The following is a 24,918-nucleotide window of genomic DNA, read 5'->3' as shown; positions in this document are numbered from 1 at the left end:
CAGAATGGGAGAACCCTCCCTTCGGCACTGAGATAGCATTCCAAATGAATGCGACGAGGGGATGATGTTTGACTTCCGCAAATTATATCAGGGCCCTCTCCAGGCACTGGAGTCTTTCCACCATACCACAGCATTGTAAGATAAAGAGGCATTGAAGAAACATAATGGAGAAGGCACTCTGCTTGTATCAATGGGGCCAGCTCTGTGATCTCCGCCTAGCTTTCAAAGCACCTAAGGATACAACTCGATGTTTTCAATCTTCTCTTTCTTTCCGTAGTGAAAGCATACAGAAAACGTGAACTCTTTGTTAGGGCAAGGCTAACCCGGTATTGCCTTCCCCTTTCTACAAGAAAGGATGCCCTCTTGACATGAAGCACTGGAAACTTTTATGGCAATGCGCATTTGAAGAGGTTCTCATTATAAAGAGAGTTCTCTGAGCGCTAAATGCCCGACGTTCACACTCAGTGCAAGGTTAGGTATTTATATGCTGTTCATTGGAAGCGTTCCACTTTGATACCATTAGAGTTATTACGTAGTTCCATTTGGGAAAGTGTTGAAGCAATTTCAAGGACTAGGGAAGGGAAACAGACATCTCTAATTAGAAGAAGGAGAGTGGTATGCCAAATGGAAAATCTCCTTCCTCCAGTTTTCTCCAGAAAAGTTTTGAACAAGTAGAAGAGTTGGTTTTTATATGCCGACTTTCTCTACCACTTAAGGAAGAATCAAACCGGCTTACAATCACCTTCCCTTCCTCTCCCCACAACAGACACTTTGTGAGGTGGGTGGGGCTGAGAGAGGGTAGAGAACAGTGACTAGCCCAAGGTCACCCAGCTGGCTTTATGTGCAGGAGTGGGGAAACCAACCCAGTTCACCCGGTTAGAGTTCGCTGCTGATGTGGAGGAGTGGGGAATCCAACCCAGTTCTCCAGATTACAGTCCACTGCTCTTAACCACTATGCCACGCTGTAACTCTTCTATCGAATATAGCAATTGCTGCCTTTGGAAGAACTGGGCTTGCCTTCTCTCTGTTCTGCTCAGCAAACCTGTGGCAAAGAGGCCCTTCTTCTATATTGAGATAGGCCTTGCCCCTGGCTCAGGTTCCTTTCCACTCCCTGGCTAACTAGTAAAAATTAATACTAGTCATGATGCATACCTATCATCTCCAGGACCAGAAGAGCATGCCTGTTATATTAGGTGCTTTGGAACACAGGCAGGATGCTGCTGCTGTCATCTTCTTTGTGGGCTTCCTAGAGGCACCTGGTTGGCCACTGTGTGAACAGACCTTGGTCTGATCCAGCATGGCCTTTCTTATGTTCTTATGTTCCTATGGACAATATAACCAGGCACGGACAGTTGCTTCTGTTCTTTTTACATATTCTTTACTTGATACCGGAAAGGTCACTAGTGAGGAAAGATGAGGCATTTCTGGAAAGTAAAATTAGCTAAGTAAGGACTGGAAACACCCCCTCCCAGAATCTTGAACGTATTTAGATGGCTAAAGATCTTCTGGAATTCATTCTTACTAATTTCTGAGTCAGGGACCCCCTGTTTTTTCTTCTATTGTTCCAATGAGTAAGTGCAGGGGAATTTAGATTGGGAGTGGAAGTTTGCCCATATGGAGGCTAGGCAAATGGTAAGGCTATACCCTTCTCTCCTCCTACCCTATGGAGACAGGCTGGCTTCTCCACAAAGTTCAGCCTGTATGTCACCACTGATCTAGATAGGGGTCCTTGCAGCTGCTATCAAAGCTGAGGAAAGGGGCTAGGGACCCTTTCCCAGATCGCCAAACGTCGGGTCTAGATTGGCCCCGAGTCACTCCGAGAACTTCCACACCACGGGTTTGATGTTCTGCGTATTTTGGACAGATTCCCATTTTGCAAGCCATCAAAATCGCTTGGAGGCTTTCACTGGAAAAACAATGGCCTTTTAATTAGCTCCAACCACTGCATTAATTGCTGGGTGACACACTAGCTGATCTCCAGGAAGGAACCGTTAAAATCAAATAGAGAAATCTGCCTTCTCCAGTTGAGGGCCTGTCTCTGTCACGAATTTGCTAAGTTGGGCGTCTTAGTCAAAATACTCAAGCTCAACTTGCCCACAGACTCACAGTAATAGTACTGGCTAACTAACTAACTGAGTTGTTTCAGGATTACCAAGACAATGAGAAGTGGAATGAATGCTATACAGATTATTAACGTTTGTTGACTTTTCTGAAGGCAAGTCTAGCTTTACTCACAAATCATCACTATGTTAGCCATGAAAGAAAATCAGAAGGAATTAAGGACAGGCACATACACAGAAATGTTTACTGGGTCCTTTTCAAACAGCATGAAATTCTCAGAGTTTGTGCTACACACCCCAAGAATCTACCTTGCAAAATTTCGGGCAGATAGGAGCAATCATCCCAGCTAGGGGACACTTGCGATGCAGGCACATAGAGGCGTGAGAGTGTTGGTGTGTGTTTCTTCCTTTCCTTTAGGGTTGCCAACCTCCAGGTACTGGGGAAAACAAAGACAACACTGTACAAGTATCTGGAAATTTGGAAATCAGTACAGGAGCGAAAACAATTTTAACAAAGTGCAAAAAATTCTTTTATAAGCTACTACAAAAATACAGAGGCAACACAAGACAAGGTGTACAAAGAAGACCTACAAAAGCCTTCTATAAGTGTTCATATGTACAATAAGAGTAATTTATCAAATCTTCCAAAGTTGTCTTTGATATGTCTTCTTTGTACACCTTGTCTTGTGTTGTCTCTGTATTTTTGTAGTAGCTTATAAAAGAATTTTTTGCACTTCGTTAAAATTATTTTCGCTCCTGTACTGATTTCCAAACCTCCAGGTACTAGCTGGAGATCTCCCAATATTACATCTGATTTCCAGCAGACAGAGATCAGTTCACTTGGAGAAAATGGCAGCTTTGGCAAGTGGACTCTATGGCATTGAAGTCCCTCCCCTCCCAAAACCCTGCCCCCCTCAGGCTCCGCCCCAAAACCTCCCACTGGTGGCAAAGAGGGATCTGGCAACCCTACTTTCCTGGGGTGAGTGGGGCCTTACAACCAAAGAGTTGTAAGGTTTTTTTAAAATTATGAAACACCATTTGTTTTCAAGAAACATTCCTCATTCCAAATGTTCTGCAGACCAACAGTATGTTACAGGTGTTCCTGTAATTTAAAATAGAATACAAATTACAGCTCCTTGGTTTTGACATTCTAATAGATAATACGCGACTCGTTTATCAAATTAAACAGCTGTGCCGGGTGAATGGTTTGGCCTGACATACTCCTTGTAGAAGAGAATCGCCTAATAATTTTGAACCTCACCCAACCTACTAATTCACATTAGGAGGAAATTTGCTTGTACATTTGGATGTGAGGGAATCTTCTCCTGGATTAATGTACTTATTCTATGGTTTTTAACATCCAAATGCAGTCAAAGTGCTGGGTTGAAATGTATAACTGCAAGATTGCCGGCTCCTGGTGTGTGTATGTGTGTGGTGTGTGTGTGTATGTGAATTCTAAGTTCAATTCTAAGTAGAGTTACACCTTTCTAAGTGTTCGGAAGACAATAGGTTTAGAAGGGTTAAAAGTCAGATATGAAGCAGGGAAAAGTTAACGCAGCGTGTTATTTTGCATAGTAAAAAGCCGATGGGCAAAAGGCATCAATATAAAGTGGTGATATGCCTTTGAAATATTGAATGTATTCTGATGGGCTGAAATTGACTAAAATTATGAAAAGTGGCTGGCCGCTGCGGGAAATAAAAACAGAGTGGCAGAAATGCAACGGGTTTGCACTGAAGAAAGGGTGGCTGAAGAAGATTATAACGGAAACAGGGAGAAGCTACCGGAAACCTGTACCACCCACTTGCCTTGGACTGCTACCATTATTGTATTACCACCCATTTGTTGGACTGCTACCAGTTATGTATTATTATTTTGAACAAAAAATGATATTGAGGCCACTGTTAGCATCCTTAGAAAGAATGAGGATGCACTTGTAATTACATACATATGAAGACTCATATGTGAATATAGTTTAATTAATTGAAACTGTGTTTTGATATATTATATTATATTATATTATATTATATTATATTATATTATATTATATTATATTATATTATATTATATTATATTATATTATATCATAAGGGTTACATTGATGCCATAGTGGCTGCATATTTCTTATCAGTCTCTAGACCCTAGCAAGGCAATGGTACTTTTTGGAGTTATAAAAAAATGCGGCGACGAGACTCCTCATAAGGGTCTCTCCCCGAGAGCATATCAAGCCAGTGCTCCGCCAACTGCCCTGGCTCCAGCTGGAGTATCGGATCAGGTTCAAGGTGCTGGTTTTGACCTTTAAAGCCTTACACAGCCTGGGAACTTCGTATCTTCGGGACCACCTCTCCTGGTATACCCCTCAAAGATCTCTATGATAATCTGATAACAACCTACTGGTGGTCCCTGGCCCTAAGAGTGTGCAGCTGTCCTCGACAGGAGCCAGGCCCTTTTCGGCCCTGGCGCCGGCCTGGTGGACTGCTCTGTCCGGTGACATCAGGGCCCTGTGGGACCTTAAAGACTTCCGCAGGGCCTGCAAGACAGAGCTATTCCGCCAGGCCTATGGCTGAGGACAGCTGTGAATGTCATCTGCTGGCCTTAGGGTTGCCAACCTGCAGGTAATAGCAGAAGGTCTCCTGCTGTTACAACTAATCTCCAGCCGACAGAGCTCAGTTCACCTGGAGAAAATGTCCACTTTGGCAATAGGACTCTGTGGCATTGAAGTCCCTCCCCTCCCCAAAAACCTCTCGCCAGTGGCAAAGAGGGATCTGGTAACCCTAGCTGGCCTCCCTATCCCCCTCCTTTTATATTATTTTATGTTAACTGAGGGGTAACCTGCCACCTATCTCTGGCAACATGAGTGGTATTTAGGTGCCATCTGTAGTTTTTGTAGTTTCTAAGTTTTAATTGGGATTTTATTGTTTTAAATTTAGACTTTTTTGTTTGATTTTATTAATGATTACATTGATGTATTTTATATGACGTTACCCGCTCTGAGCCTGGCTTCGGCCGGGGAGGGCGGGCTAGAAATCACAAAATAAATAAAATAAATAAATAAAAAGAGGACTGCTTTCAGGTGTGGCTTATAATGTCAGATCAGTATTTTAGTATTTAGGAGGAATTGTTGAGGGAAATGGAATATGGAGACTGAATGTCCCATTTTGAATTGAACCAGCCAACCAAATCTGCAGCTGCAGGCTTCCGCTTTAAATGTTTAACATACCCTGAAGAGTGAATGGCTATCAACTGGAAAATATCCAAGCAAATAAACTAAATAGTCTAAGCCTTGCCGTTTGGTCACAGGATGGCTTTTCCTGAGAGAAGACAGCCCGGTTTCTTGTTCTCACATATATTTAAGTCTGTGGGAATACTTTAGAATGAAAGTGAAAACTTGGCAGACTCCATATAATTCGGGCTTCCCTCGTAGTCACATGGGCCACATTGCTTAAGCTCTTCCCAAACATTTCAGAGAACGTGAGCCAAGTTATGATTCCATTTACAACATAGAAGTTTCACATGTTATCAACGCTACACAATTTTAAAAGTCATTTTTTTCCCGGAACTTGCTTTGCATTTGCATTGCCAAAAGGTGGGCATCTTCTGATCCAAGATGTGGACATCTTTGTCTCAGGATTCCTTCTTTGGCTTTCGTTTATTCATGTTATTTTGGTCTGGTGGGTTTCACATTGAAGAGACTTTTTAGGTTAGGCTGGCTTTGGGGCAATTTTCAAATGGGGGTTTCCTTATGTGGCAGGTGGACTGGATTCAGCCGTGCAGGCCAGGTTTAAACAGATTTACAGAAGAAAGGGCAGCGTGGTCAAACTTTTTGCGTTCCAAACCTAAATAGGAGTCTCCAAGACAGTTGTTTTTTAGGCAAGATGCAGTGAAACTCTAAGCAAAGTTATACCCTGTTATGATTTGGGGACGCAAGGTGCTTCCAAGTGCATCGGGGAGTTCCTTGGATCCTGAGTAGTAAATAAGATTCATATTTGACTGTGTGGGATCCTGCCTGAAGGTCAACACCTGAAAGCTCAGACGAGTGCAAACTTGGTTGCCCGCTAAACTTAGACAGCGGTTGTTTATGCATGGGAGTTTTACCTGAGGTTAATTGCTTGCCGGACCCACACTTTTCTGTTGGGAGTCTGTGCACCAACAGTCTCCAAGTACAAATCAGGTAGTATTTGAATCCCCGCCCCTTGAAATGCTGCTTCATAATTGGCTGTAGTGAGAGAAAAGTTCCCTCCTCCCCAAACCCAATTGCCACATTCAAAAGCATTTTAAGAACATAAAACAAAAAATAGAGCAATCTGAAAAGAAAGGGGGGGGAATCCAAGCCTTGTTTTTAAAAAGCCTTTTTCTGCTCTGAAAAAGCTTAGAGGAAGCAGGAAGTATTTGAATCCCCGCCTCTGGACAGACTGCTTTGTAATTGGCTGTGAGCGAAACTAAGCTTGAGTGTCCCACACTTTGCTTTATGCATGGAGATTTCACCCGGGCTGAGCTCAGGAGAGAGGGAAGAATCGGGTTAATAGAGGAATGGAAATTTCCAGGATTTGTGAGGGCTGGCAGCGAGGTCATCTCTAATGGAAGGAAAACTCATGCATAACTCCAAGGAACAATCGACACAGACCGGGGGCGAACATGAGTGAAAATACCCATGCATAAACGACTAGTATGAGCCAATATATTAGGGGCTCTTTCATGTTGTAGCACCATAACCGTTTGTTTCCACTGCCTCCCCCTCCTACCAGTGCATGTTGCTGATATACCGATGAGCCATGGCTGTGTACGCGGATTGAAAAAATTTGGGCATAAGAGTAATGAAGATAGGCTCAGTCTTTTTCTGGTACTAGTCTGTTTAGTGGAACTAGTGCCAAATGATAGGTATCATTTCCTAATTTCAGATCACAGGCATGAGAGCTACAAAGGTAACGTTAATATCACAGTCCAAAGCCTCCCCACCCCCCCACAATCTTTGGCCTCTAAATCTGTAATTGCTTCTTTTCAAGATATTGTGTTTCCCTGGCTCCCGAGTGCTGAACTCAGATGGCATTTTTGCCCATTTAATTAGCTGTGCTGATGCGAGGACTCATTCTGAAAACTTAAAGCTGTTCTCCGTGATGCTCAGCACACATCTGCTCCCCACGGACTGGCATGAACCCGCTGCACATGCTGTTCTCTGTGATATGTCCCCCAGATTTATTGGCTCAGGAAATGAAAGGTGGCAGCAATATTCATTTACTTTACTATACACTCATGCTCTTTTGTAAGGTCTGGAGTCAATGGTAATTGCTCTGTATTGATGCCGTATTCAGATTATGCCCAAATCTGCTTCTTTAGGCCCTTCCTTGGATATATAATACAAGTGGGGAACCTGCAAGGACGCATCCTTTCACTTTTTATGAACTGTTGTAAACACTGGTTCTTGTAGGTTATCCGGGCTGTGTAACCGTGGTCTTGGAATTTTCTTTCCTGACGTTTCGCCAGCAGCTGTGGCAGGCATCTTCAGAGTAGTAACACTGAAGGACAGTGTCTCTCAGTGTCAAGTGTGTAGGAAGAGTCAGAGAGGGGTTGGGTTTGAGCTGAGTACTGTCCTGCAGACGTAATGTGCTAATCATTGTCCTGTAAGTATCAAGATAATGTACTAATGAGAGTGTGGTATGTTAATATGGAAGCATTGTATCCTGAAATTATCTGGTAATGTGTGAAATCCAAAACTAATCTGCATGGCTATTGTTGACTGTAGCCTTTGTTAGTCTGGAGGTTTTTCAGGGCAGGAAGCCAAGCCTTATTCATTCTTAAACTCTCTTCTTTTCTGTTAAAGTTGTGCTGATGTTTATGAATTTCAATGGCTTCTCTGTGCAATCTGACAAAATAGTTGGTAGAATTGTCCAGTCTTTCAGTGTCTTGGAATAAGACCCTGTGTCCTGTTTGTGTCAGTCCATGTTCAGCCACTGCTGATTTCTCAGGTTGGCCAAGTCTGCAGTATCTTTCATGTTCTTTTATCCTTGTTTGTATGCTGCATTTTGTGGTCCCGATGTAAACTTCTCCACAGCTGCAAAGTATACGATATACTCCTGCAGAGGTGAGGGGGTCTCTTTTGTCTTTTGCTGATCGTAGCATTTGTTGTATTTTCTTGGTGGGTTTAAACACTGTTTGTAGGTTATGTTTTTTCAAAAGTTTCTCCATCCTATCAGAGACTCCTTTAATAAATGGCAAGAATACCTTTCCTATGGGAGACTGTTTTTCCTGAGTTTTCTGATTTTTATTTGGTTTAATGGCCCTTCTGATTTCATTCTTGGAATAGCCGTTTGCTAGCAGTGTGTGATTTAAATTATTAGTTTCTTCCTTGAGAAACTGTGGTTCACAGATCCGTCTTGCACGGTCCATTAATGTTTTGATTATTCCTCTTTTCTGTCGGGGGTGGTGGTTGGAGTTTTTGTGTAAGTAGCGATCTGTGTGAGTTGGTTTCCGGTAGACCTTGTGACCTAACTGAAAGTTTGTTTTACGGATGACAAGGGTATCAAGAAATGGGAGTTTACCCTCAATTTCCTTTTCCATGGTAAACTGAATGTTTGGATGGATATTATTAAGATGGTTTAGAAAGTCCATTAATTTTTCTTCACCATGGCTCCAAATGGTAAATGTATCATCTACGAACCTGAACCAGACTGTAGGTTTGTAAGGTGCCGATTCTAATGCTGTCTTTTCAAAATATTCCATGTAAAAATTTGCTATTACTAAACTGAGTGGACTTCCCATAGCTACTCCATCAATCTGTTCATAAAATTCTTGATCCCATAGGAAATAACTTGTGGTCAAACAATGGTGAAATAAGGCTATTATATCTTCTTCGTTGTGTTGTAAACACCCTTCTTCTCTCTCCTCCTTTTATTTTTAACAAGTTATTATGTAGTGTAACGTATGCAATAATTACAATGAAAAACCGAAACTACAAAACAAGAGACAGAGGAGGTTTAAAAAAGGGTGCATCTATTCAGAGTATGGTGTGGAAAGTCAGAGTATAAATTCCAGGAAGATGGTTAAATTCTTCCCCAGATATCAAAAGCTCCTTGTTTGTGAAAATTATATATATATATATTTAAAAGCATGCAAGGGAGAAGAATTTTCTTCTTGCCATCCGTTCTCTTGTTTCCTAATTTTCCAGTTTTCCCATTATATCTTTGTACCTCATCTCTTAACCATATTCAGAGGTCCAGCTGATGGATTTTTTTGTCTTTATAAGGTCTGCATTTTGACATCAACCATGAATTGCTAAGCTACAGACTAAATTGCGTGTTCATTAGGCGTAAAGCTTGGTCCTGGGTGAGCACACAGACCAAGTATTAATGGAGGCAAAGGATGATGTAATATAAAAATAGAGCTCACAGTGGAGGGGGGGCTCCGTGACTTTATGTGCAGGTTCAGTCCCCAGTATCTCCACTTCAAGGGTCTCCAGTAGTCAGATGTTGAGAGAAAGACCTATATCTGCCAGAAAACTGTTGGTAGTCAGAGTAGACCATACCAAACTTCAACAATACTCTGTGGGTTTTCAAATTAGATATATCAAATTAAATGCTGGTTCACCTTCCCGCCCCCCCCCCCCCCACTGGTTTGTACAATTGCCAACTCTGGGTTAGGAAATTCCTGGAAATTTGGGGGTAGAGACCGGAAGGTTATAGTTTAGAGAGGCGGTATAATGCCATAGAATCCACCCTCAAAAGTAACCATTTTCTCCAGGCGGACTGATCTCTGTAGTCGGGAGATCAGTTGTTATTCTGGAAGATCTTCAAGAGACATTTATATATGATTTAAACCAGTGTTATGGAATCACATATAAGTACACAGCTCTTAAAGAACTTAAGATTTTCAGGCCATCCGTTATTTGCTGTGTTTCTGAAGTTCAGGAGATCTTGCAATCTGCAAGAAATAAAAGAAAACATCCTGCATGCGACAGGCTCTGTGCATACTTTGTCATTGATTGGAACAGCAATAAAAAAGTTGGGTGGATTTTCTTTTAGTTACCCATGAGATATATCAAGATTATTCGTCTGGACTTGTTAGGCGTACATCCTTGAAGTGACTGTATGACAAAGAGGACATCGTTTTTAAAAGCTTTCCAAAACACAGCTTTGTCCAAATTAAAAACAACGGTCAGATTTACTGAGACCACAGGTGGGTGGAGCACTCCCACTTCTCCCAGCCCTCTCTGAAAAAAGTCCCCAGGTCAGAAGTGTACAGCTGTGTTTTCATAAAGCAAATGTACAGTACAGTTCCAGCACAGCAATGGCAAAGGAACAAAGATCCTGCGTAGAATTCAATTGGGACGCACAAAATTGCATTGACATTGGAGTTCATTAAAGACATGGGACTGGTTCAAACATGCATGTTTATTGCTTGGTGATGACTGAAGTGCCAGTTAGTTTCACGAGCTATCGCAGAGAACAAATACTCCACGCTAATGACTTGGCACTGTGTAAAATTAAGTGCCGAGTAAACAAATGATGAGAAATGTGCATACGTGGATCATCTCCATGAATTCATGAAGCTGCCTTAGAATCATAGTTGGAAGGGACCACCAGAGTCATCTAGTCCAACCCCCTGAACAATACAGGAAATTCACAACTACCTACCCCACATACCCCCAGTGCCCAGAAGATGGCCAAGATGCCCTCCCCCTCATCATCTGCTTAAGGTTATAGAATCAGCATTGCTGACAGATGGCCATCTAGCCTCTGCTTAAAAACCTCCAGGGAAGGAGAGCTCACCACCTCGCAAGGAAGCCTGTTCCACTGATGACCCGCTCTTACTATTAGAAAGTTCTTCCTAATGTCTAGATGGAAACTCTTCTGATTTAATTTTAACCCGTTGGTTCTGGTCCGACCTTCTGGGCCTTATACTGAGTCGTACTATTCTTCTATCAACGTCAGAATTGTTTGCTCAGACTATTAGCAGGCCTCCAAGGTCTCACCGTGCAATCCACAAGCCCCCCCCCCCCCCGGAGCCATGTAAGAGCCGACGTGTCTCCCAGGCCAGTGTCTGTGCCACTTGGCCATGCAAACTGGCATGGATGCCGACATAGGGCCACTTATGCCAGCCTCCCTGGGTGCCAGCAGCTATGTGGGACTTGGGCGCCTGCAGGGCCTCCCGGTGACTTTCCCCCAGCGCATCTCCCCACGTCGGCATCCTACAGGGAGTTCCCAGGAGCAGAGCTGCCTTTAAGCAGTTTCCTAACCCCTTTTGGGCCAGGAGCACACCATTTTGCAGGCATCCAGTTATTCCCACAAAATCATGATGAAACTCTATGGGGAGTTCCATGGGTTTCCTCCTGAAAATACCTTTTACATTTTTTTAGAGCTGCTCTGGACGTGGTTCAGCTGTGGTGCTTCCGGCTGCCACCAAACCCCCACCCCCACACAGGAATGGGCTGCCTGTCAGTGGTCTTGTACATCACGGGCAAACAGATGCTAGAGGTTGAATCCTGGACCTTCTGCATGCAAAGCAGATGCTTTGCCATTGAGCCACAGCCAGATACAGGGATCCCCCCCCCCCGGTTGATACCAGTGGAGGCACAGCAACAGCAAGGATAGCCTGTTCCCCCCCCCCTCTGTGGAACTGAACAAGAAGGGCAACTCACAAGTAGCACAACGTGACAATGTCGGGTTAGACTGGAATCCCCGAAACAGAAAGATGGAGAGAGAAAATGGCTGAATATGCAGTGATGGCTAAGATGTCGTTTCTGTTGAATAGAAGACGTCCAGAGGAGTTTCAGAAGAAATGGAAATTTTATTATGATAATGCTCAATTGAAATTTTATTACTGTGCAGCAGAGTAATCTAAATATGAAGAACAGTTATTGATAGAGTAGGCAATAATGACGCAGGATAGAGTTTAGAGCTGATTTATTAGAAACAGGAATTAGCAATTCATAACTTGATTAATTCTATATGTAAGGTAGATGGTCTTAAAAAAAAATAAGCAAAGATTCATTAGGTAGCCATGCAAATATGTAGTCAAGAATGATAGTTTCTGACATAAAGTAAACCAACTTATTATAACGTAGTCTTTCAAGAATGATATGTTACTGCCCTGCTGTTATTAAAGCTGTTAATATATGGCACCCTTTGGAAGGTTTGTTAAATGGTATGTATGAGTATGTAAGTATGTTTTGTTTTGAATTTTAATAAAAAATTATGGAAAAAATGTTGGGTTAGATCCAGACAGGGAACCCTCCATAAACAGTGTGCGCAAGGGAGCTGTAGGTCTGCAGCTGAAGAGGGGAACCAGTGAAAACCAACCTCCTTCCATCAGCATAAACCCCACACTGGATCCCAGTCTGCGTTTTCCTAAGACTCTGATTTTCTGAAGGTTGCTGATCTTAGCCTTGGGCCTTTAACAGGCTGGAAAACTACATTGAGTTATTTTATGCTGTAATAAGGTAACAAAATCAGGGCATTAGAGAGAGCTTGTCTAATTTTTTTTAATACGGCATATATAAAAGTTAATCAAGCTTATCAAATATTGAGCTAAGGTTTAAAGAAGTCCTAGAGGATGAGCCTTGAGGCCTCATTATTTTCAATTAATCATCATTTTATGTGTCGGTACTGTAGCTTTGTTTTTTGACACAAGAGGCAGAAATGTAGAACTAATTTTCTCAAAGGAAATTAAATGACCACTAAAGCTGGATCTCATTTAAATGTATCTCTTTGTCCCAAAGTTTGTACAATATTAATACATGTGCATGAACAGACCTACTCACAGCAGTGTAAGTGAAATCATATGCCAAGTGATTCTCACCTTTTAAAATCCAAAAATTATATTATTCTAACAGTAAAGTGAAAAAATCCTGGAAGGCATCTCAGAACGGAGAAAATGGAAAGCTTAGAAATGCTTAATGAAGGAAAATATTTCTGGGTTAGAAATTTTGTGTCTGAAGAGTGTAGGTTAGCAGGAGAAGGGTATTTACAGAGGTTGCCCCACCAAGTTTAAAGCAAAGGTACCTTCACATGACTACTTCCATACACAGCAACAGTTAGCTAGTTGATTTGAGTTATTTATGAGTTGTATATGAGTTTTGATGTCTGCTCTTGCACAGAAACCATCCATTTTTTAAAACCTCCCTTTTAAAGTTTTGTTTTGTGTTTCTTTGCAAACCTGGGGCTACCCCCAGAACTTGCTGGATCATCTACTCTTTCTGTACCTGGCCCCAGTGTGCAGATTTTTTGATCCACACTCTGAAGCCAAGTTCGAAATTAGTTATATGCTTAATTGTTCACCACCACCACCCCAAAAAAATTGCCTGATATGGACTTGATATAATCCAGGAGCATAGTTTGTTGAATGCAGTTGAGTGTCAAGAAAGAGAGACAAGAGTAACTGGTTGGCCACTGTGTGAACAGACTGCTGGACTTGATGGACCTTGGTCTGATTCAGCATGGCCTTTCTTATGTTCTTATGTGTTCAAGCCCCTGAGACCTTATAGAATCACGTAGGTGGAGATCTTAAGGTAGGAGAATTTCAAACTTCATCTTTCCATGATTTTTCATGGGCCTCCAGCTTGTACCATTATATTTAACCTTTGCCTTCAGAAACTGTTTCTGCTACATTCCCCCTACCCGTAGTGACTAAGAACATCAAGGGTTGTTTTTTTAATTATTGTTTTTTTGTTTTTTTGTGCTCAAGTAACATTTGACTCATAGCAACTCCAGTACAGGGAAATTATTCAATCCCCAAATATTTGTATGATTAAGCCTTGAGCATGCTCAAAGGCAACATGACTATTGAAGATAGACTGAAGGTACATTTCCAAGGTCAAATAATACAAATAGGTTACCCAGAAGGCTCAATTACTCCCTTCTTCTTTTTTTCAAGTCATTCACGCAAAACTTTGTTTTTTTTCTGGAAATACTGTAAGGTTCTCCTTGTACCTGACTAAAATAAGCCTATGGGAGCAGGAGAGCTGAGACTATTACTATCAAGAACAAAAAAATTGCTGAAGCAACAGCATGTGTTGTAACTTTAAATAGATTCAAACACAAACAATGGAAACACTTGTAATGTATACAAATGTTCACCTACAATTGTTAGAAATTTCCAGAGGACAAACTGGTATTTAAGCTCATATTTATTGTTTGGCTGAAAAATAATCACTATCATTATAGGTGCCATGTATTTGGAGGAAGCACATCTATTGCACCTGAAGGTTTATGGAATATGCATCTTTGTGCATTAAGTACACACAGATATATGCCTCTTCCTGTGTCCTTTCTCATGCTGCAGAACCCCTTTCAGTGTGAATTAGCCAACTCAGTATCAGAGATGTGAGTAGATTTTGTTTTTGCTGCCTGCATCTTTCAAGATAACGCTTTTACTTTTCCCCAGTTAGAATGTGAGGCAAGTGATCATATGGGAGAAACGTAATGGATGTACCATTGAAGAGAGTTGAAACATGCTCTGTGACTTTAATATCTCTGTCAGTTGTCCTACAAAGTGTGGTTTGTTGCGGGGGTGCTAAGCTGGGGCTCTAAACTTTGGTTTGTAGTTGGCTTACTATATGGCTTGTCATGATGTCTGAATGCCGAAATCCCAGTTCATTCAGTACCACTGGCCATATCAGCCTCCTTCATACAGAGAAGGAATCATAGAGCAACATAAAACCTTGCCATACTCAACTATCAGTGGTGCTTTGTAAGGATGAGTCCACCATCCTTTCTTCTGCTTTCTTTTCCTAATTCCCCTCTCTGATTCAGCCAGTAGGACTTTACTTCAGATACTTCAGCCTTTCCAAAAGGGGCATTTAAAAGGCAGTGTGACAAAAGAGCTTGCTTAAACCTTGCTTTTTTCAGTTGGCCAATATGCACAATGGAAATTGCTCCATGTACAGTGATGTTACAGTCAAAAGAAGTTCACCACCCCCATACAGCCACAGCATCCTTGGTGGCGCAAATAAACCAATTTCTGCTTCCCGTTCTGTTTTCCTTCCCCCCTTTTTTATCTGATGCTCAATTCTCCTCAACATCATATGTTTTTCTTATAATCAGTTTGCATGATCTGTGCTCATAGGGTCATGGGAGTGAATCTTTTTTTTTTTTAACCTATGGACAGCTCGTAATTGGGGTGAATATATCCAGAATTTGCATATAGGATCCCAAATCACCCCCCACAGAAGTAAAAGATGAATATTGGATTTCATTTAACTGACTGTGTAATAATTTTTCTCCATTTTTCTTCTTCTCAACAGATTAAGATGTTTGGTAAAGCAACTGGAGAAAGGTGACGTCAATGTGATTGATCTGAAGAAGAATATCGAATATGCTGCATCTGTCTTGGAAGCAGTATATATTGATGAAACAAGGTAAGTTTTCAGAACCATTGACTGATCAGCCTGGAGAAACCTGTATGTCCATCTAACATCCAGACAGATATTCCTAAATCATATCAGTTCTGAGCAAGAGATAATAACAACAAACTGTTAAATTTTTGAAAACAATCATTGCGAGCACTCCTAAGTAGTTATATTCAGAATGCTGCTATGGTCAGTTTAGTGGGGATTACTCCCAGGAAAGCATTCTTAGGATTGTACTGTCATAGTCTGAAAGTGCCCAGACCTGGATAGCCTGATCTCGCCAGATCTTTGAAGCTAAGCAGGGTTGCCCCTGGTTAGTATTTGGATGGGCAACCTCCAAAGAATACCAGGGTCATGACACAGAGACAGGCAAGGGCAAACCACCTCCGAATGTCTCTTGCCTTGAAAACCTTACAGGGTCATCATAAGTCAGCTGTAACATGATGGCATACACACACACAGTCTTATAGTGCTTGCTTTATGTTAATCTTAAAGATTCAGGAATATAGTAAACAAGACGTTTTAAATTCTAGGTCTGCTTCTGAGAGCTGGCATAGTATATTGTCTGAGAGCAACCCCTGACCCAGGAAAGCCCTGGTCTGAACCTTGTTTCTGCCATGAATTTACTCGGTCTTGGGCAAGCCAAATTCTCTCAATCTTAAATGAGCAGATAATATCACTGACTTGATTTGTAAGGTCATTGTAAGGAATATCGAGTCTATTCGAGGTCCTCTGACCACTCAACAAGCACTACCTAAATACAATTGTTATTAAGTTTATATGTAGAATATTAGATTATCTTCTGCTGCATTACAGGGTCACTGTTCCCGTGACCTGCGTTCTCAGTGTGAGAGATTAAGGTACATTTATTAGAATGGGTACTCTGTGTGGTTCAGTTAGGCAGGCAATGTGTGATCTCTCTCTCCATAGTCTTTGAAAAATTAGCTTTTACCCACTCATTGTCTCTAATTCTCTGAACTGGATAACCAATAAAAAAGGTGTCTTTCCTTCTTTAAAAAAAAGGGAAAAAATAGCTTTTGCATTGCTATAAATGTAGAAAGCCATCATGGTTATCAAGCCTTGTACATACTGGAATTTCGCTGAAATAGTTTCACAGCTGATCTTTACGTGTTTCGTTTTTACTGCTTTTAAGACGGCTACGTAAGTGAAACTGTATCTAGTGCAAGATCAATTTTTCAGTGTGTTTACCTAAGTTTTAAATTTCACTACTGTGACCTTTTAACATTTCCTTCGGAACTGGATGTGCTTCTAAGCGTGGCTGCCAAAATGTGTCCAGTATCGCTCAGATATAGAGTGTGTGTCTGGTCCTATTTCCTTATTAAATTTAGAAAGGTCTGAGTTTTTCATAATTCAAGGAGCCAGTCTTGCTCTACTAAATGTGATATATGTGATTGTTTCACTGTATGGTTTATATGCTCATTACACATCTGGTGTTTTTGAATTGAAGGGACAAAAGGCATGGCCTGTCTGTGATTCATTATTACTTCTAGGGAGAAATAAAAATTAATAGAACATTATGCAACAAGTCTGCCTCATTTTCAGACTTTCGCCGCAATCCCATATGAAATCACTCCATTCTAAGCCTATTCGAATCGATGGCTTTAGACTGGAATATAACTCTGCCAAGGGCTGCACTGCTAGTGTAGCAGCTATTTATTATAGCCTATCGCTACTTTATATAAACATTTTATGGTCTAATTCCATCAGCAGAAGAAATTTACAGTGCCCCATTAAGATAGGCGATACATATTTTTCTGTGCAGGACTCGGAAGCCAACATTTCAAGACTCTGAACAGTATCCACCTTATTTGCAGCTCAGAAAGTTTAACCAACGTTCAGAATAGATCAGTTCAGCCGTAATGCAAAGCGATGGCTTACTGTAACTATGGTTAATTTGTGAAATATGGACTCTGCTCATAGACAGGCCATTTATGGAGGCTGTTTCGGTCGTGGTCACCCTGCTGACTGCTTGGGTGCTTCCTTTTGATTATGCATGCCTTTCCCGATGGTCACAGGTCACCTCGCTCTCCCTACACATCTCCCCCATGTTTTCTGGATGCTGGCTAAACAGCCTTCAGAAAATGCAGAGGGAAATGCATGGAGAGAGCTAGGCGACCTCTGACTGTCGGGAAAGGCATGCATAAACAAAACGAAGCACCCGAGAAGACGGCGGGGGTGTGTGTGACCATGGGGAAACAGCCCTGCATCAATGGCCACAGTTACTCAAATCCTGATTTGCTTCAACAAAAGCTGGTATCCTAACCTTCACTCTGACCAGATGTCTCCATAGTTGAGGAGTACGCAAGGACATTACTGAAGAACATAATACATGATAGTGGTCTATAAAATTATGGATGGTATGGAGTGGACAGGGAAAAGCTTTTCTCCCTCTCTCATAATACTAGAACGCGGGGTCATCTGCTGAAGCTGGAGGGTGACAGATTCAAAACAGATAAAAGGAAGTATTTCTTCACACAATACACCGTTAAATAGTGGAACTCCCAGCCCCAGGATGTGGTGATGGCTGCCAACTTGGAAGGCTTTAAGGGGGGAATGGACATGTTCATGGAGGAGAGGGGTATTCATGGCTGTTAGTAAAAATGAATACTTGTCATGATGCATACCTATTCTCTCCAGGATCAGAGGAGCAGGCCTATTATAATAGGTGCTTTGGAACATAGGCAGGATAATGCTGCTGCAGTTGTCTTCTTTGTGGACCTTGGTCTGATCCAGCATAACCTTTCTTATGTTATGTTATAAGAAACCAGGCTGTATGCCCTTGTGCATCATGTGGAACCATAGTTAAAATGGTGGTTAATAATCCAAGTTCCGACTTTCAGATAGCGGTTTGATGGGCCTTAACTAAGCACAGTTAGCGGAGTGGTCAGCATTCAGACAATCACACTAGTTGTACTTAGTTGAATTAAACCACCATTTCGCGAGATGTTTGAACTGAGTCATTGTATTAAAGCCCCTATCTGAATCTCAGTACTGATCAATTAAAAAAAATCTAAAGTAAATTACAAAACTTAATCTAAACTTAGATCTTGAAATCACTGAAGACCACCACTAAAAAAGCAACTGGACACAGCAGGGGTCCTAATTTTACAATATTTTACAGCCACTCCAGCAAGGGCATGGGTTGGGAAGGGCAGTCCCTTTTGCCCATGATTCTGATCCCGTATGATTATTCCCCTTTTATATTTAGGGTTGCCAACCTGGAGATCTCCTGCTATTACAATTGATCTCCAGATGTTCAAGATCAGTTCCCCTGGAGAAAATGGCTGCTTTGAAAGATGGACTCTATGGCATTATGCCCTCCTGAGGCCCCTCTTCTCCCCAAACCCCACCCAAACCCAGAGCTGGCCACCCTAATTTATAGTAGTGTCGGTGGTTAACTCCGCTTTTCAAAATGATAAACAAAAGTTACTCCCACGCCATCTACCCATCTTTATTATGGCCCACAGCCATACAGAAGCAGAACAAACAACGTTAATTCATTAATTACCTAAAATAATATCTCTACGTCTCATTCAGCTCAGTATATCAGACAGTGAAAAGGGTTAGAGGTTATCAGAGTAAATTATACACAAGGTATTATCTCAGCCTGCATTTTCATAGTAGAGGACAGGAACCAAACTGTTAGTGTCTGACTCCTGAGAGACATGTGAATTTAAAAACTACTTTTAAAAAAACAAACACCCACTAACACAGGCTAAATGTGAGGGTCTCTGTTTATGTGTCTCTGCTTCCCATCACCTGCTATCAGTGAACTCGTAAAAGCAGTTCACACCTTCTGGTCTCAGGCGCCAGGCCTGATTGCTCCAAGTATCTTCCCCCCCGCTGTTCTTCCTGTCAGTACTCCCTCAGGCCGATGCGGCCTTGGAAGTGTGATAGCTTCACCAGACTTCCTGGGACTCGTCTGATGTTTTGTATTATGCCAAGCTTGTAACTTCCCATAACAATAAGTGTGAACCCCAGTGCCCCAGTGCCCTGGAGTCAATATATTCTGTAAACCCGATTAGCCCCTCACTTGCAACTTGCTACCTGTGCCTGTCTCATCTCCTGATGTCTTCAATAAATCCTTTGTTTCTTTATCAACGTCTGAACATTTGATTTGGAGAAGTAAACTCAGAGAGAGGGGATCTCTCACATTAAGTTGCAAGTCATTGCCTCTCGAACTGCTGCTGTACCTTTTGGGACAGAATGTCAGGCGACGAGGAAAACACCCCTACTACCCCTGACGCACCGGACGGACCGGTGGTACCGGAGAAACCGGACCCCAAGGAGGAGGGTGCCAAGCCAAAGAAGCCTAGGGATCCCATCCCCGACCAAGGCCGGGACGGACGTCCCCGAGGACTTTTTAACAATTGGCTGGACTCCCCCAAGGGTTGGTCTCTCTCCCGAACCGCGGCGAAGGATCGCCGTTTGGCCTTTCCCAGCACGGGACTTGAGGGGGACCCGGCGCGCAAGGAGGCCCTGATGGAAGAGGAACGCAGGCAGTGGCTGGAGGATCGCCAAGCCATGCAGGAGCAGATGGAGTCCATGCGGCTTGTGATGGGTGAGATGGCAGCGGCCCTGGACGCGCTAAAAGTGCAACCGCCTGCCGGCAACCCCCCGGACGGAACACCGGCAGCCCCTCCCGCGCCTCCTAGCCTCCCGTCCCGCCGGGACCTGAAAGTCACGTATGACGGTTCAGGGGACCAGTTGACCTTCTTCATGGTCCAAGTGGACATTTTTATGCGAGAACAAGGCCGAACCTTCACTTCCGAGGAGTCCCGGGTGCAGTACGTGGCTTCCTTACTGCAAGGGGAGGCGGCCGCCTGGATGGTGTTGCAGTATGAACTCCGCTCACCGGTGCTGCGGACCCTGGACGAGTTTATGGTGGCACTCCGAAACCGCTTTGAGGACCCGACTCTGGGTGAGCGGGCTAAAGCCTCCCTGATGCAACTGCGCCAAGGGACCAAATCGGTGGCGCAGTATGCAAGTGAGTTCCAGTCACTGGCCAGCCGAATCCTGGACTGGAGTGAGGCCACTTTGGTACAGTGTTTCAGGGAGGGCCTCAACCCGGACCTCCAACATTGGGCTTTTATGCAAGGGAACCCCCCAGATGTGGAAGGTTGGGTTCGCCACGCTGCCGACATCGAGAATCGCAAACAACTCCTGACCTTGTCCAAACAACGCGTTGGACGAGACCCGAGACCCCGGAGTGACCGGGGCCGAGACTTCCGACCGAGAGGGAGCGGGGGTCCCTCGGCCGCTGAACGCCGCAAGCGTTTTGAGACCGGTGTCTGCCTGACCTGCGGGGGAAAGGGACACTTTGCGTCGCAATGCCCCTCTCGTTCCGGTCGTCCCAACCCCCCTCGCCAAACCCCGACCGAACCGCAGAAGGCGACCGCTGAGGACCAGCCCCGCCGCAGAAGCGGACCATCGGGCCGACGTTCCGGCGCACCCTCCGCTCTCCAGGCGCGCCCCCAGGATGTGATTTCCACCAACCTTCCATTACATTTCTTGGGTACGTGATTTCCCACCAAGGGTTAGAAATGGACCCCGCAAAGGTCCAGGCGGTGCTAGATTGGGAACCCCCCACTACCCGCCGCCAGCTTCAGCAGTTTTTGGGATTCGCTAACTTTTACCGAAACTTCATTCCCAACTTTGCCCAAGTTGCGCTTCCTCTCACTGCCCTGTTGCGTACCAAGGACAAGGGGGCTAGCGCCACGCTTCCCTCAGCCCGTTTGCAATGGTCCCCCCAGTGCCAGCAGGCTTTTGAACGTTTAAAGCTACTTTTTTCATCCGAACCCGTTTTGGCTCACCCGGATTGCACCAAGCCTTTCGTGGTGCAGGTGGATGCCTCGGATGTGGCCATGGGCGGGGCCCTCTTGCAGAGGGATGAAGGGGGGCGGTTGAGACCATGCGCCTACTTCTCCAAAAAGTTTTCCCAGTCCGAAATCAACTGGGCTATTTGGGAGAAGGAGGCGGCGGCAGTCAAACACGCCCTCACCATATGGAGACACTTCCTAGAGGGTGCCGAGCTGCCGTTTGAGGTGTGTACCGATCACAAGAATCTCGAAGCTCTCAAGGGAGCTAGAAAGCTCAACGCCAAACAAATTCGGTGGGCCCAATTTTTCGCCAAATTCCGGTTCACTCTCAAACATGTCCCGGGCAAGGAAAATGCCCTAGCCGACGCTTTGTCACGACTTCCCCAGTATCGCAACGAGTTCGATCGCCCTGTCGACTCCCTGTTCACTCCCGAGCAGCGTGGGGAGGTCCCCAGCCTAGCCGTCACTACCCGGTCCCAAGCCCGTCGACCGGAGACCCCCCCTATGCTCAAAGGTATCCCGGAAGCCTTCCAACAGCGGCTCCGGGACGCCTCCTTACAGGAGGAGGAGCACCATCTCCTCCCTGCTGGCCTGGAACGAACCAACACTTGGTGGATGCAAGGGGGAAAACTGTATGTCCCATCCTCCCTTCGCAAAGAGGTATTGGGACTTGTACATGGTGCCAGGTTGGCGGGTCATTTTGGGTTCATAAAAACACTTCACCTGGTACGGAGGCAGTTCTGGTGGCCCGGTATGAGAGCCGATGTGGAGCTGTATGTGCGCAGCTGCCCCACTTGCGCCACAGCTAAGAAACGGATGGGAAAACCCCCAGGGCTTCTCAAACCGCTGGAGAACCCCTCCCGCCCCTGGGAAGTCATAGCCATGGATTTTATCACCGACCTACCTCCTAGTCGGGGAAAAACGGTTCTCTGGGTAATCACGGACCTTTTTTCCAAACAGGTCCATTTTGTTCCATGTGCAGGTCTTCCTTCAGCCCAAGGTTTGGCTAAACTATTTGTTACACATGTCCTCAGGCTACACTCGGTCCCGAGGAAGGTCCTCTCCGACCGGGGGGTCCAGTTTGTTGCCAAATTCTGGCGAGCCTTCCTAAAGCTCATGGGGGTGGAGGAGCAGGGTTTGTCTTCCGCCTATCACCCCCAGACGGATGGTCAAACGGAACGAGTAAACGCGGTGGTTGAATGTTATTTGCGTTGCTATGTAAATTTTCACCAAGATGACTGGGTCGACCTGCTGCCATTCGCCGAATATGCGTACAACAATGCGCCTCATTCCTCTACCGGCTTTAGTCCCTTCCAAGTAATATACGGGACGGAATTCGGTCCTTTCGGTTCCGCCCCCGTCACGCCAGAGCTCCAAACCACCCCTGATCTTCAGGAGTGGATTCAGGCAGTTAAATCTACCTGGCCTTGGCTGCTCAAAAATCTTGAGAAGGCAAAAAGCAAGTACAAGGAACAGGCAGACAAACACCGGTCTCCGGGATGGGAGCTAAAGGTGGGGGAGCAAGTGTATCTGTCCACCAAAAACCTCCGCTCTCTTCGTCCCTGCAAAAAACTGAGCGACCGTTATGTGGGACCTTTCCCCATCACCAGAGTAATCAATGAGGTTACCGTGGAACTGAAACTCCCAAAGACCCTCAAGGGAGTCCATCCCGTATTTCATATTAGTCTCCTCAAACCTTATGTAGCAGCTCCCCAGTTCCACCCCCCTCCCGACAATGAGATTCCTACTGTGGTAGGAGGGGATACCCATCTGGAAATATCCAAGGTCTTAGATTCCAAATGGAAGAAGGGGAAACTGTTTTACTTTGTTCGTTGGAAAAACCTTGGGTCCGCTCACGACGAGTGGGTGGCCGCACCCCACATGGCGGCCCCTCGCTTGGTCCGAGAATTCCACCTCGCTTATCCCGATAAGCCTCGCCCTCTCGAGGACCCCGGGGGGGGGCCTTAAGGGGGGCAGAATGTGAGGGTCTCTGTTTATGTGTCTCTGCTTCCCATCACCTGCTATCAGTGAACTCGTAAAAGCAGTTCACACCTTCTGGTCTCAGGCGCCAGGCCTGATTGCTCCAAGTATCTTCCCCCCCGCTGTTCTTCCTGTCAGTACTCCCTCAGGCCGATGCGGCCTTGGAAGTGTGATAGCTTCACCAGACTTCCTGGGACTCGTCTGATGTTTTGTATTATGCCAAGCTTGTAACTTCCCATAACAATAAGTGTGAACCCCAGTGCCCCAGTGCCCTGGAGTCAATATATTCTGTAAACCCGATTAGCCCCTCACTTGCAACTTGCTACCTGTGCCTGTCTCATCTCCTGATGTCTTCAATAAATCCTTTGTTTCTTTATCAACGTCTGAACATTTGATTTGGAGAAGTAAACTCAGAGAGAGGGGATCTCTCACACTAAACAACCCATCTGTTCTGGGATTACATAACCTTCTTAAAGAAGATGATGAAAAGAAACCCCAGCTGTTAAAAGTATTTGGAAAGCTTAATTTTTTTTTGGCTTGCCTGAGTGTAATTTAAAAATTGCAGAAAGGGACAAAAAGAAAGATAGACTCATAGAATCATAGAGTTGGAAGGGAACACCAGGGTCATCTAGTCCAACCCCCTGCACAATGGCTGGCTATCATTGGTGTTTTTTCTTCACAGACTCTAAGGGACTCAGTATAAAACTAAAATTATTTCTGCCCAAACTAGCACTTAGTGACTACCAGTTATTTACAAAAACATTTTACAGAATTTTGTCAACAAACTTTTATTTAATGGATTGTGAATGGAATTGCACTGCATAAAAGGTGCCTGAGGAGGGCAGGGTCTGGGGAGGGGATTTCAATGCCATAGAGTCCAATCGCCAAAGCGGCTATTTTCTTCAGGTGAACTGATCTCTATTGGCTGGAAGATCGGCAGCTACTACCTGGAGGTTGGCAACCCTAAGCCCAGGAGGTATCACCTTTGGGTTCTCCAGGTGAGGTGTGTATTGATAAGAATGAGACAGCACTGTCGAATGGCAGGTTTCTCAATCTATGATCACATCTTCCTTGAATAATTTGGCAAACTCGCTCTTAAAGGTAAAAAAGGTAAAGGTCCCCTGTGCAAGCACCGGGTCATTCCTGACCCATGGGGTGACGTCACATCCCGACGTTTTCTAGGCAGACTTTGTTAATGGGGTGGTTTGTCAGTGCCTTCCCCCATCATCTTCCCTTTACCCCCAGCAAGCTGGGTACTCATTTTACCAACCTCGGAAGGCTGGAAGGCTGAGTCAACCTTCAGCCGGCTACCTGAAACCAACTTTCGTCGGGATTGAACTCAGGATGTGAGCAGAGATTGGACTGCAGTACTGCAGCTTACCACTCTGCGCCACAGGGCTCTTAGTAGGACACAAAACCAATTTTTCTGGTTCAAACAGGTACTCAAAGCTTAGCTAGCTGGCACCAATTGTTCGTGTCACAGTCCCGAACATTTTACTGGAAATAAATTCCACTGATATCACTACGACTTAGATCCAAAGAATTTGCTTTAATCACAGTCTTACACACCACTCTAGGCCTTTGTATTACAGCCCAAGGCCAACATGTATCATTTCATACTGACTTGGAAAGTTTCCAGTGTCCCTGTTTTTCGGGAGAGACTGGTTTTATTTGCACATACTGGAACTATTAAATATTTTC

The 24,918-nt window shown here is 44.2% G+C and overlaps 1 protein-coding gene across 1 annotated transcript in view; it reads left to right on the top strand.

Annotated features, from left to right (window-relative positions):
• PDE1A (phosphodiesterase 1A) overlaps nt 1-24,918 on the top strand; it is a 153,433-nt gene that overhangs the window by 92,176 nt on the left and 36,339 nt on the right. Inside the window, exon 2 of the mRNA XM_056861112.1 lies at nt 15,293-15,406. Coding sequence (XP_056717090.1) covers nt 15,293-15,406 — 114 coding nt within the window. The remainder of the gene's footprint in view (nt 1-15,292; nt 15,407-24,918) is intronic.

Source organism: Euleptes europaea, chromosome 15 (genome assembly GCF_029931775.1).
Source record: "Euleptes europaea isolate rEulEur1 chromosome 15, rEulEur1.hap1, whole genome shotgun sequence".
In the NCBI taxonomy this organism is placed as follows: domain Eukaryota; kingdom Metazoa; phylum Chordata; class Lepidosauria; order Squamata; family Sphaerodactylidae; genus Euleptes; species Euleptes europaea.
The sequence above is the reverse complement of the archived record's forward strand: the minus strand, read 5'-3'. Positions and strand labels throughout refer to the sequence as shown.